The sequence below is a fragment of the Poecilia latipinna genome, unplaced genomic scaffold (assembly GCF_001443285.1).
Source record: "Poecilia latipinna isolate Pla-1442-1.1 unplaced genomic scaffold, P_latipinna-1.0 Scaffold934, whole genome shotgun sequence".
Classification (NCBI taxonomy): Eukaryota; Metazoa; Chordata; class Actinopteri; order Cyprinodontiformes; family Poeciliidae; genus Poecilia; species Poecilia latipinna.
In genome coordinates, this window is record NW_015113550.1 from 259,904 (window position 1) to 272,387 (window position 12,484).

At 39.8% G+C, this 12,484-nt stretch overlaps 1 protein-coding gene across 5 annotated transcripts in view; it reads left to right on the forward strand.

The window, feature by feature from the left end:
* The first annotated feature begins 3,875 nt into the window (after window positions 1-3,875).
* sh3gl2a (SH3 domain containing GRB2 like 2a, endophilin A1) overlaps window positions 3,876-12,484 on the forward strand; it is a 42,349-nt gene continuing 33,740 nt past the window's right edge. Inside the window, exon 1 of one of the 5 annotated variants that reach the window (XM_015049213.1) lies at window positions 3,876-4,397. In XM_015049213.1, coding sequence (XP_014904699.1) covers window positions 4,353-4,397 — 45 coding nt within the window. In that variant the 5' untranslated portion in view covers window positions 3,876-4,352. The remainder of the gene's footprint in view (window positions 4,398-12,484) is intronic. The other 4 variants (XM_015049215.1, XM_015049214.1, XM_015049216.1 and 1 more) reach the window with 4 other exon arrangements.

The window sequence follows — 12,484 nt, forward strand, 5'->3', positions numbered from 1 at the left end:
AGTTTCTGAGTTAAAACCAAAACTATTTTAGTTTTTACTTGCATCTTCAAAGTTTAATCATCTTCAGATGTTTTGCAGTGCAGCAACAGGAAGCTCCTGTTTTATGCTTTTTTTACCTGAACAGCTTCATGTTGACTCAACAGATTGGAAATCCTTTCATTTGACATTAAAGTTTAAGATCCGTTTGTCTGATTTCTCCTGAATTAAACAGGTCCAACTGTTGTTGCTTTCATTTGGATTGTTGTTGTTTCTGGAGGTTTGGTTGTGTAGATGAATGTTAACAGTTTGTACTGATCGGTTTTCATGTGGCTCATATGTGCAACATCATATTTCACCACTAGATGGAGCCAAAGCATTAGGAGTCGCTGCTCTGACTGGACAGGCAAGAGACGACGGAAACCAGACTTTCAAAATAAAACCAATCATTTTAAAGCTTTTAAAACAAACGTTTTTCTTTTCTGTTGGTGTTTAGACAAGCTCCACAAGGTGGCGCTATTGACAAATGCTTCTCATTTTTCCAGGTTATTCACCAAATTGCTGCAGACACTAAAATTAATATTAATAAAACTTAATAATTTGATCATTAGTTTTACATTATGAAGCAAAATTTTAAAATATTTTTTTGCCTTTAGTTTGTTTCTCCTCATGTTAATTTCAGCAGAAATTAGTTTAATTTTTAACATTTATTGTTATAAATTGTATTTTAACAAAACTAGATTGCTACATAAGATTCCAATTTTAAGCTGGAAAATACTATGTTAAAAAATAAATTAAAAGATTGTTTAAATAAGCATCTTTTATAAATATTTCTAAGTAAACTTAAGGATTTTTAAAACATTATTTAGGTTATATTGTGTTCCATTACATATTTTACACTGAGCTCATAATACAAACCCTTTACTATGCTTTCTTTAAATTTTTTTTAATTTTATTTCTGGTTTTCTACATATTTTCCTAGATGTTTTCCAGACAGCCACACCTGTTTGAACAGATGGAGAAAGTATAGAGAGGCAGTATCTTACCAAACGACTCGTCAACATTTCTGAAAGGTTGTAAACACAACTTCCTCCAAAACATCATTTCTATAACCTCTCTATAAGTTTATATTTTCATACTAAATGTTTTATGGAAGATCTCCACTAGATGGCGCCACAATCGTTAGAAACGTGCCGAAAACCATTTCTGAGCAAAGTAGTTTGCAGAAAAACATATTTGACGTTTTTCTTATTTGTAAAACACCTTTTTAAATAAAACGGGGAAAGATGCAGCTCAGGTTTTTATTTTAATTAATCTTCCTGTTCCTGAGTTAAATGTGACCTTTTTTTCTGTTGATACAATAATTAATCATTTACATGTGTCAAACTTGAGGCCTGTGGGCCAAATCCAGGCCGCCAGATGTTTTTATGCGGCCATCTAGACTCTAAAACCTTCAAGATTAAAGTAGTGTTTTTAAAGACTTTTATCATTCAAATCATCCGTTTTGTTTGTATGATACCAGATTACATGGAGGTGAAATATAATAAAATATTTATTTCAAACATAATATATAAAGACCAAAACTTCTGCATTCAGTTTAAAATGGAATAAAAAGAAGACAAAGCTTGTTTAGTCCAAATATATCCTACATTACAAGTATTTTCACATCTAGTTTTAATTGTCATTTTCTGCTCTTTCCAAATAAAATTATGCAAATAGTTTATTATTATGCAGCCTACACCATATAAGGTGAAAATATATTTAATATGTAAGTTCAAGAGAATACAGAGACAGGTATGTATTTAAATTGTATGTTAGTCAGTAGTTTTATAAATACTTTCTGCAACAACTGGCCCTTTAGAGACGTTCTTGATCTTGTTTTTGCCCAAAATGATTTTGACTTTCCTGCTTTAATATATTAAATGAGCCACTTGCTGCAGATTTCTGATGTAGAAGAAGAAAACTGTGATTCTGTCTCAATACGGCTGAAGATAAAAGTGCAACACATTAAAGCTGCAGTATCTAACTTTGATTAAAAAATGTTTTTTATTTTACATATTTGTTAAAATTTCATTATACTGTGACAGTATTAGACAGATCATCTGCTTTCTCCCAGTGTAAACTAGAAACAACCAATCAGAACCAGGAGGTGGATCTTAATGCTGTCAATCAATCCCCCTCCAGCTCACTAGCTCTCTGCTACACTGCAGCTAGCAGAGCCTGTTGTGAATGCTCAGGCTAGAAGGCCAATGATGGTGGATTCCTGTAATGGTAAGTTTTTCTCCTCCATTAGCACATTGAGGAGTGAATACATGAGGATGATTGACAGCGCTAAGACCCTCCTCCTGGCTCTGATTGGTTGTTTTTGTGCATTTCTTCAGATGACAGCTCAGGGAGATTGATTTTTTTTTCACAGATTGTCTAAAACGGCCTAATATGTAAAGACATATTCTTCATAAAAGCTTCTTACTGCAGCTTTAATTTTTACTTCAACAGTGAAAGTACTGTGAAAAATGGAATGGGTCCAGTGGACCGATCAGTTATGGTCTCTGTGTCGACGTATAAGAAACTGGTTCAGTTTCTCTTCAGCTTCACAAGCGCGACTCTGATGAAAGATTAAAAAGTCTTGGAGTAAAATATCCTTGGACCATCAAATGAACAAAGTGGAAGAGGTTCGACTCGTGAGAGGGTTAGTCATTCGTTTTATCATAGATTCAAAATAGTTTAAGAGATTTCTGTCCACAGACACCCAGCAGACTGCATCGAGTCGCTGACTTCACAGCAGTCCCTCGTACTGAGCATGTAGCGACAGTGGAGAGGAAAACCTCTCCCTAACGGGAAGAAACCTCCAGCAGAACCAGAACCGGGCTCAGTTTAAGCGGCCATCTTTAACAACCAACTGGGGGTTTGAGAAGACAAAGCAGATGAACGGATGTAGGATTATTTTTGATGTTCATCAAAAATAAAACGTTAACAGCAGGAGAGGGAGAACAATGATGGCAGCATCATGTCAGCCGATGGTTCCTCCAGGAAGGAACCACAAAACACCAGAACACCAGAAATATAAAGTTAACAGTTAAAATAAAACAGTGAGGAAAAGTGGTCAGTTTGTCCTGAAGTCAGAGTAACTATGAACCTAAATTATATTCACCAATCAGGCGATGTAAATATTTCAGCCTGATGCGACTGAACATCTGTTTCTGATTTTAGACCGGACCTGGACCCAGAGTTGGTACCGACTTCTGTTAACTGGACCCTGATTGAAAAACAAAGATATGAGTTTAATGTTGAGTTTTATTTCTTTTCTTCAAAAGTTCCACTCGCAGATTATTTTACTAAAAACATTTTTCTCATGTTAGAAATTAAATAATCAACTGTTAGAACTACTTAAAAAAATCAATATTAGGGAATTATTGACTTAAAACAATCTCCTAATCCTGCTTAACAGTTACTTGTATGTTAGTTTTGTATTATACAAGAGTGTGAAGATATTATAGATCAGTAATGGTAAGATTTTGTGTTTTTGCAGTACAACGATGATAAGTCAAGTTTCTCTCTGCTACGCTGCAGTTAGCATAGCCTGTCGTGAATGCTAGTTAGCATAACCATTATTGACGGCGGATGATCGGTTTTCCTGTAAAGGTAAGTTGCTAGATCGCCATTAACGCATTTAGCAGCGAGTACGTGGGGATGATTGACAGCCTGAGACCCTCCTCCTGATTGTTTTTGCATTTCTTCAAACACAATAGCAGCTCAGGAGATTGATCTTTTAACAGATTACTATACTGTCACAACATAGAGACCGTTTTAATATGTAAAACAATATTCTTTGTAAAAGTTAAATACTGCAGCTTTTGATAAACATAACCTTACCTTTAAATGTTACGTAACATTTAAATTACTAAATAAAGCGACATTTAAATATCTTTAAGTTTCCATTGTGAATGTTTCCCTCCTGCAGCGGACTGTCGCTGTCCATGGTGCTGCAGCTGAGACTGCATCAGCAGTCATCATCTGGAGGCTCCCATCGGCCTCCCAGTAGAACCAGCTGGTGTTTCCCTGCCTCATGCTGGTCATTACAGTTCTCACTCCCAGTCTGGAGTTCTGGTGCCGCTCGGTTCCGACCCTGCTGCCGCTTTAAAGCGAGCATGCTCCGACGTCAGCTCCGTCTCCAGACATGTGGCTTCAGCATCCAATGGGCTGATCGGGGCTTTACTCAGCCTCTCCCACACAGGAGATCCCTGAGGAGAAGACCAGCGTAGACCGGGGTTCGCCACGACTCACGCAGCCCTCACGCAACCCGCCAGATCCGGTTCGGAGCCAGCAGATTCCCGTCCTCAGAGCAGATTCCCGACCAGAACCATCGCGTTGCAGTCATGTCTGTGGCGGGACTGAAGAAGCAATTCCACAAAGCCACTCAGGTAAGAGGACAAGACGTCCTGTGCGTGCGCTGCGGGTCCACCTGGGCGTGCGGTGCGGGATTTACTGGATCAATCCACTGGCGTGCTGCAGCATTGCGCCAAAAACAGTCATTCATCTCTGCTGTTTCCGCTCACTCCGCTGCTGGTTCGGGGACATTCCGCTGGTCGTGATCCCGGTTCGGTGCGTCAGATGGTGCTTTCAGGGACGTCAGTTCCTCCCGGTACCCTTCAGATGACATTCCGCCCAGAAAAACCTCCGGAGCTGCGGCTCCCGGCAGCGGCGGGAAGGTGTTCCCTGCGGCCAACCACAGCGGGAACTCCGGGAATGTTACGCAATCAGAACGTGCGCCTTCACGGAAATCCGCTGCTGCGCTCCTGCGGATGCGCGACGTGACCTCTGCGCCCTCTAAACGAGCAGCATCCTCATTATTCCGCTGTTATTAGATAACAAGGTGGCTTCCTTCAGTCTGCCACTGCTCAGAAATGTTGAACCACCTCTAGCTTCCATAGATCTAGACTAGATCTGCAGTCTTCCTGAGCATCTTGTAAAGTTTTCTTTTCTGTGGATGATTTTTTTTTTACTCTTTTTGACCAGATTAAAGTGTCAAGTCTAAAAATAAACTATAATTTGGTAGTAATTAGTTAGTAGCCTGGCCATAGCTTTCTTATGCAATGCTGCTTGTTTCTAATCTCCCTTCACTGCTCCATCTGGGATTTCTCCCATTCACTTGGATTATTGCCAGAAGAATTTCAACTGGGCCAATCAGCAAACAGAAGTTGTGAAAGATGATGCTGCTTTTTTGCAATGTTTTGCAGTCTGCCTGTAGATTTAACATTGGCAGTGGAGGAAGTGAACAAAGCCATTCACTCCATGTTGGTTAGCATTAGCATTTGCATTAGCGTCTTAGTCGACTTGGCTCTTCTATCTATGCAGTGAAGGATGGTTGTTTGCAGTGCAGGAAATTTCCGGTAAGCTTCATAGCATTGAACTGCCGCATACGCCACGGCCAAACGTTAGCAGTTGGCTAATAGCTGAGTATGCAGACCCTTGGAGCAAAGCAGCAGAGCTGATTGACCAGGCAAACATTACATTTACTATAATGTTATGTAACTTTATGGGGAAAATGTACTTAATATTTTTGCTTTGCTGTACTTTTTATTTTTAATTTAGTAATTTTAATATGAAGTATCGCTACTCTAACTTGAGTACAAACTCTGGACTCTGTACCCACTGTGAGTAACGTCTCTGAATGTAGATCAAACATGTTTTAACCAAAAATTCACCAAACACAAACAAACAGCTGTAGTTTTTCTGGAAAAGCGACAGGTTTGGTGTTGATATGTTCTCTTTATTGATTTTGTTTGATTTTTTGTGAGCGTTTTTCATGTTGTTTTATGTCTTGACTTTTATTCTTTGATTTCTCTTGTTTTTATGCAGCACTTTGGGCAGAAACATGTGAAGTTTGACAATAATTTGCTCCAAAGTTTCTCTCGTTGATTTTCCTTTAGTTAAAGTTTAAACTATAACTTTGGAAGTAGAGCTACAGGCTATGGTGGCCGGGATCCTGCGTGTTTTATAGGTGTCCAAAGTCCAACCGGTCTGAATCAAATGAATTGTTCATTAGCAGAACCTGATGCCATGCTGAGAAAGTAATTCAGCCGCTGGATTCAGCTGAGCTGAAAACAACTCAGACACATTTTTTCCCTCAATCTGAAGTAAATCATTTCAAACTTTTCAGTCAGAATCACCAGAATTATTTCTATTTGCTAAATGTCTAAAAGTTAGCAGGAATATTTTTCATATTCAGAAGTTTGCGTACATTTGTTCAGTATCAGAGATAATTGTGTTTAAACTTTATGCTCTTGCTAAGTTTTTTGGGATTTAGCAAAAACGCAACTTCCTACTTCACAAAATTGAACAAAAATGGAGAAGCATCAGATTTTAGTGGTTGTAGTTTTCCTCTCTTGTCTTTGGTAAAAGACTCATTTCTCCTGCTAACTTTAGAGTCACATGTTTATGTTAAGGTTGTATTTACCCAGAATGCCCTGCACTTTAGTGCTTCCTGCTTTTGGAGAAAAGTCACTTCACACCTGGACTGGATTATGCTGCACTGATTGCAGAATATTTAAAAACGAGTTTTTGATTTGTGAAACTTCTATGAAATTTGCATTATTTGCTATTATATAAATTTTATCTTTCTGTTTTCACTTATTTTTAATATCTTCACTGTAATGCGGTTCAGATTTTTTTTAAGTGCTAATATGCCCCTTAATTTAAGTTTCACAAATCAAATAAAGTTTTTCCAAGTCACATTTGGTTTTAAATATTCTGCAATCCATGCAGAATAATCTAGTCCAGATTAAATGGACTACATTATTCTGTCCATCAACATCGGGGTCGCACTTTAGTCATTTCCTGAATCAGAAGCAAACTTCAGCTTCATGGTTGAAGTGAACTCTGCTGTGGTTCGAATGCCAAAGCAGGAAGTGGACTACAGCGCAGGGAATTCTGGGTAAATTCAACCAAAACAAACACACTTGTGTGAGAAATGGCTCTGTAATCTTTTACCAAAGGTGACACAGAAATTCTCCAGCCAGTAAAATTCGGCGTTACTCCATTTTTGTTTACATTTTGTAAAGAAGGAAGTTGTGGTCAGCATCTTCTTCAGAGGTTTTCATGTCGTTTCCTTCAGTGATGCTTAGTGCAGCGCCCCTACAGGAGAGCAGGGGAACAGGTTTTTCAAAGTGTTTGGTTGGTTCGCAGCAGCAGCTGAAAATGTAACAAATGTTGCAACTTTGGTCCCAGTCAAACCGAGTCTATCAGACTACAAGGTGTAAAAACAGACCAAGATTTTTAGGCGGACCAGACATCACAAGCTACTTCTGCCATTAGAGTGAGACTTTTACATTTGTTTTGGTTGTATTTACCCAGAATGCCCTGCACTGTAGTCCACTTCCTGCTTTTAGAGCAGCCTGCAGTCCACTTGGCGTTCACATATGCATTCGAACTGCTCCAGAGTTCACTTCAATAAAGCTGACCGAGGTTTGTTGGTGGAGCAGGTTCACTTTTTTGGTCTGCATCAGAGTTTGATTGTGGATTCACGCCTCCCCAAACGAACCGGGCTGTCTAGACAAACGGACTGGGCTTCAGTTAAAGCGGACTAAACTGGGCCAGTGTGAATTCACCGTAAATTAAGGCAGGACAGTTTGACGTCTTGGAAGGAAAATGGAGCAAAACGAAAGTGATTTAAGACTTTTGCACAGCTGACCAGCGTCTCGGCCCTCCTTTAATAGATCTTAGTGGCAGTGGCAGATCTTTCCTTGCGGCTGTGATCCGTTTCCGGGGTGGTTCTGATTCGGTCCTGGTGAGTCAGAGCGGTGCTGACGGTCGGCTTCGGGCCGACACGAGCCAAACACCTCCCGGCTGAGTCACACACACTCCTCTGCTTCAGCACGTTTACAAATGGCCGCCTGCTCCATCCCGCCTGAGCGGCTCAAACTGAAGCTGGAAGATCGCTCTACCGGTGACAACTCCTTCCTCTGCGTTCAGATTCTTTCTCTTCTGAGTCTTCAGGGATTCAGCTGCAGTACCTGAGGGAAAAAAGCGGCTCCAGACTGAAGCTGTGAAACATTTCTCAGAAGGTTTTGTTGTGCTGAAGCCTAAAATAAGGAGCAGAAATGAATCCAAACATTTGCAAATTGCTGTCAAGTAATTTCTCACTTTGAACAAAGAGCTGGTTGTGGAAACCGGAGGAGGCGTGGGATAGCAGCACAGATTGTGTTAATGGTCGCCTGTTAGAGCGTCCTGTCGGCCCCTGCAGATGTTTCTCTGCAGTTTCAGCTGCTTCATGGTGAAATCTGCTTCTGTCTGGTAGATTTAGTGCAGCTATTTGGCTCGGTGAGAGCAGCGTTCTGTGTTTTCTCTTTGGTTTCTCCTGCAATCTGCTCCTCAAACGTTACCCACCCCCATTCAACACACACACACATACACACACACACACATGCACACGCGCACACACACACATGCACACACACACCCGACAGCAGAATGGTCTCCTCAGCCTGGCAGTCCAAGGACACATTCAGCTGCAGCTTCTTCTTCTTGAAAATGTTTTCCAGGCGTTCAGCAAACAGAATCCAACATGGCGGAATTAGGATTCTAATATTCTGATCCTCCAAACAGATTTCTGCTGGAAACTTTTCAGCACAAACATGCAGGACAAATAGGTTTTTAGGTGCTTTAGTCATTTTCTCATCATAATAGGGCCGTGCTATGAAAATTTTATTTCGAGAATAAAGTCGTAGTATTGCAGAACAACAACATATTAAGGCCATTTTAAATAGGAAAAGAGGTGGGGGACATTTCTGCCAAAAAACTCAAATTTTGAGTTTTAAAAGTGAAACATTTGCAACTTTTCAAACTCTTAAATTTCACATTCTTTAACCATCATATAGTTTTATTCTACCCATTCAGCTTTCCAGTGTTTCAGGAACCTCTTTAGAAATTTGGATTGTAGACGCTAACGTTAGCATTAGCATTTGTGCTGCTGCTACTTGTTTAGCATTCAGATGCTATTTTAGACCAGCATCGCTTTGCTAACCTTTTTATTTAAAAAAATAATAAATTTGCAATCGAATTTTTAGAGTTGATGTAATTAATCGATCGTACTCCGTTCATTAAAGTCCCAGTTCTGTTTAAATCTCCTCCCAGTCTTGTGTATTTCTGTTTTGAGCATCATTCTTGGCAGCAAGTCGGCTCCATATGGCTGCATGTTTTCCTCTTCATTACCGACCGTTGTCTTGAAGAGATTAAATGATTGCACCAGACTCATTGATTTGGTGATTTACTGTTAATTCAAAACAAATCTCTACTCATTTCCTCAATCTTGTGATCTGGTTTCACTGCAAAAACACAAAATCTTAGTCTAACTGATGGTGCAAATATCTGTGCAGCAGAAATAAGAAAAGTGAACTTTCAAGTAACTTTTAGCAGGATATAAGATCTTGTTTAATTAATTAATTCCTTCATATTGATGAAAAAGTCCTAGTTCCATTGATAGATAAATTAACGTATAAAAATGTTTTCCATGTTATAAGTGAAATAATCTACCAATGGAGCTAGCACTTTTTCATCAACATTAATTAATTATTAGCTAATTTATCTTGCTAAAAGGTTATCTATAAGTTAGTTTTGTCTTATTAAACTGTATTATTTCCACTTGAAACTAGACCAGAAGTATTTGGTAAGATTTAGAGTTTTTGCAGTGTAGCTGTGCTTCCTGTCAGGAATACAGTATTTATGTAGCTGGTTTTTACGTGACCCTGAGGAACCAAATGAGCCGCCGGGACTCAGCTGCTACCTGTAGGAGTGTGATTGGCTGCTGGGACACACACCTGTCTGCAGACGTGAAGCATCACGGAGCAGAAAGCAGATTTTTATTCCTGTGAAGAGCTCCTGCTGCAGTAATCTTATATTCAACTGAGCCAAGGTTTGACACAAGCTTTCCCTTGATGTGCACTGAATACTAATATCAGCAGCTTTTTAATTCCTCTGCTCCTTCAGAAGCTCCTTTTATTCTGACCCTTAAAAGCAAATCAGCTAAAATCTCTCCTTCAATATGTAAATCTTGGTTTATGGAGTCTGTTTTCTCATTGTTTGTGGGGAAAGTGTTTTCTGATGGACATGTTGATCTAAATGTGGATGGCTGTGTGTCCATGCGACCCCCGGGGCGGCGGCGGGGTCCCTGGATGTGGTCGGGGCCTGCAGGGCTTCGGCAGATTGCGAGTGTGTGACTCATCCAGACTGGATCCTTACTGGGGCCACTGCAGTACAGAGTGGAACGCATCCAGCTGGGAGATAACAGATGGGGCGGGAAGGACCAAAAGAGCGGCGCTACGAGCCGAGAAGTGAGATAAGGAGAAGATGAGAAGCAGGCAGGAGCAGGTAGGAAGGATTTAAAGAGCGAAGGGATCAGAGGATCTCCAGGGATTTACGCTCCTGCACAACCTTCCAGAAATCTCTCTGCTGCTGTGAAATAAAATCAGAACGCTTTTAATTCACGAGTTCTCCAACTCATGAATTATTACATTATTTCTAAAGTATGACTCAGAATGTTGCAATAAAGACCAACACTGCAGAAACACAGAATTTTAGTTTCTAGTGCAAATATCTGAGCAACAGTTTAAACAAAACAAAACTAACTTACAAGTAACTTCTGCAAGATATGTGAGCCTTTTTTAACTCCTTAATATTGATGGAAAAAGTTCTAGTTATAAGTGGAACTAATCTTTCACCAATATTAACTTAAAATTGCAGTTTGTAACTTTTACGAAAACATGTCTTCTTCAATGTTTATTGAAACTCGTCATTTTGTTGTGAGAGATAATCTGAAAAGAAATCACTTTCCACATCTTGAACTGCCATCTGAAGAAATGCTTCCAGTCAAAAGCAACCAATCAGAGCCAGGAGAAGGGTCTCAGCACTGTCAATCACCCTAATGTAGTCGCTGCTAACTGTGCTAACGGCTAACTGGAGTAGGTACTGGGAGCTCTGGGAGAAGGCAGAGGAGTTTGATCTATTCACAGATTCTGTCTTATACTCTCATATTGACAACTAACAAATACATATAAATGTTGGAATATATGTATAATACGTTACAAACGTTGTTTACTGCAGTTTCCCATTTCTCACTGAAAAGTTACTCATAAGTTGGTTTTCTTTTATTTCAAGTGTTTTCAGTAGAAACTAGACCTAAAATTCTTGATTTTATGTTTTTGCAGTGAACTTTTTCGATTTTAGACTCATCCTTCACATTATTGGAGGATTATGCATTTTTTACATATTTCCATCCCAACACTGAGAACGTTAGTGTCAAACTGGGAACTTGGAAGCACTAAACAAATTATGGGCTCCAGTTTGAAAAAGAACGTTTACAGATTCTTAAACCACCAAGTCAAAGAAGTGAAAGCTGTTTTCTGCAAACTGCAGCAGTCAGGATGGGTCCAACTGCAGCACTGCAGTAAAACTACACTGGATGGGCTCCAGCAGAAGAGCTGCAGGACTGAGCTCCCTCATCAGTCAGGAAAGAACCAGTTCGTTACCTTGGAAACGGCTGCTACGTAGATACCCTTTACTCTGGATTATGTTGGTAAATAGCAGGTTCTGCTTCCTGTTACAGGTGATGGAGGACAGACAGACATTCTGTAAGCAGGTCATGTTGGTTTATCTCTATGGTGGCAGCGTCTTGGTGTGAGGCACGGTGGTGGCAGTAGCAGCATATGTAGACCGTTTTAACAGCCATTCAGCTGCTGTCATTAGCTCACCATCCATTATGAGAATCCATGAGAGGTTTATGGATGACGACTAAAAGTGATGGTGGAGGTGCAGAAACTTGCATTTATCTGATGAGAATATCCAGTGGTGAGCACAACTAAAAAGTTAGCTGTGCTAACCTTAACCCTAATCAGAAGTTCTGCTAAAGCGCTAAAACAATATAATATTTAGCACTTTAGCAATAACTTCTACTAACTTCAACCATGTGTCACAAGGAGAACGTGAGGAGGCTCTCACCAAAATAAGAGCCTGAGCGTAAACGTCTGACTATAAGAGTTCATAAGAGTCGATAATCAAAACTTCAACAAAGACATCAAACTTTATTCAACTGAATGTTTACAAAACAGTCAATTAAATTAAATTTGTTTCTGGAAAAATTAATTTAGGAGAAGCTAAAAGTGCTAAACGATTTCAAAGTTAGCAAAAATGCGGGTGAAAAACTATTTTACGCAGAAACTTTGTAGCGTTCAAACCAAGCAGCAGGGAACGAACCAGTTTGACTCGAAAGAAGAACGTAGCATCTCTGAGCTTCACACACTCAGATGTTTTCCTAATTTGCTTCTTTGAATCCACTCTGTTGGTTGGAGAGTGGATTTAATCAAGTTAAGTTGGTCTTTGAAAGAAATTTCTAAAACCACAGTGAACTCCTCATCAAAGTCTGGCTGTTTGGAAGCAAATGCTAAAGATTGGGGGTGAATACACGGCACGTAACGCTGTAATTTTTGTGAAACCAACATGGGGTTTTATTTCTGCA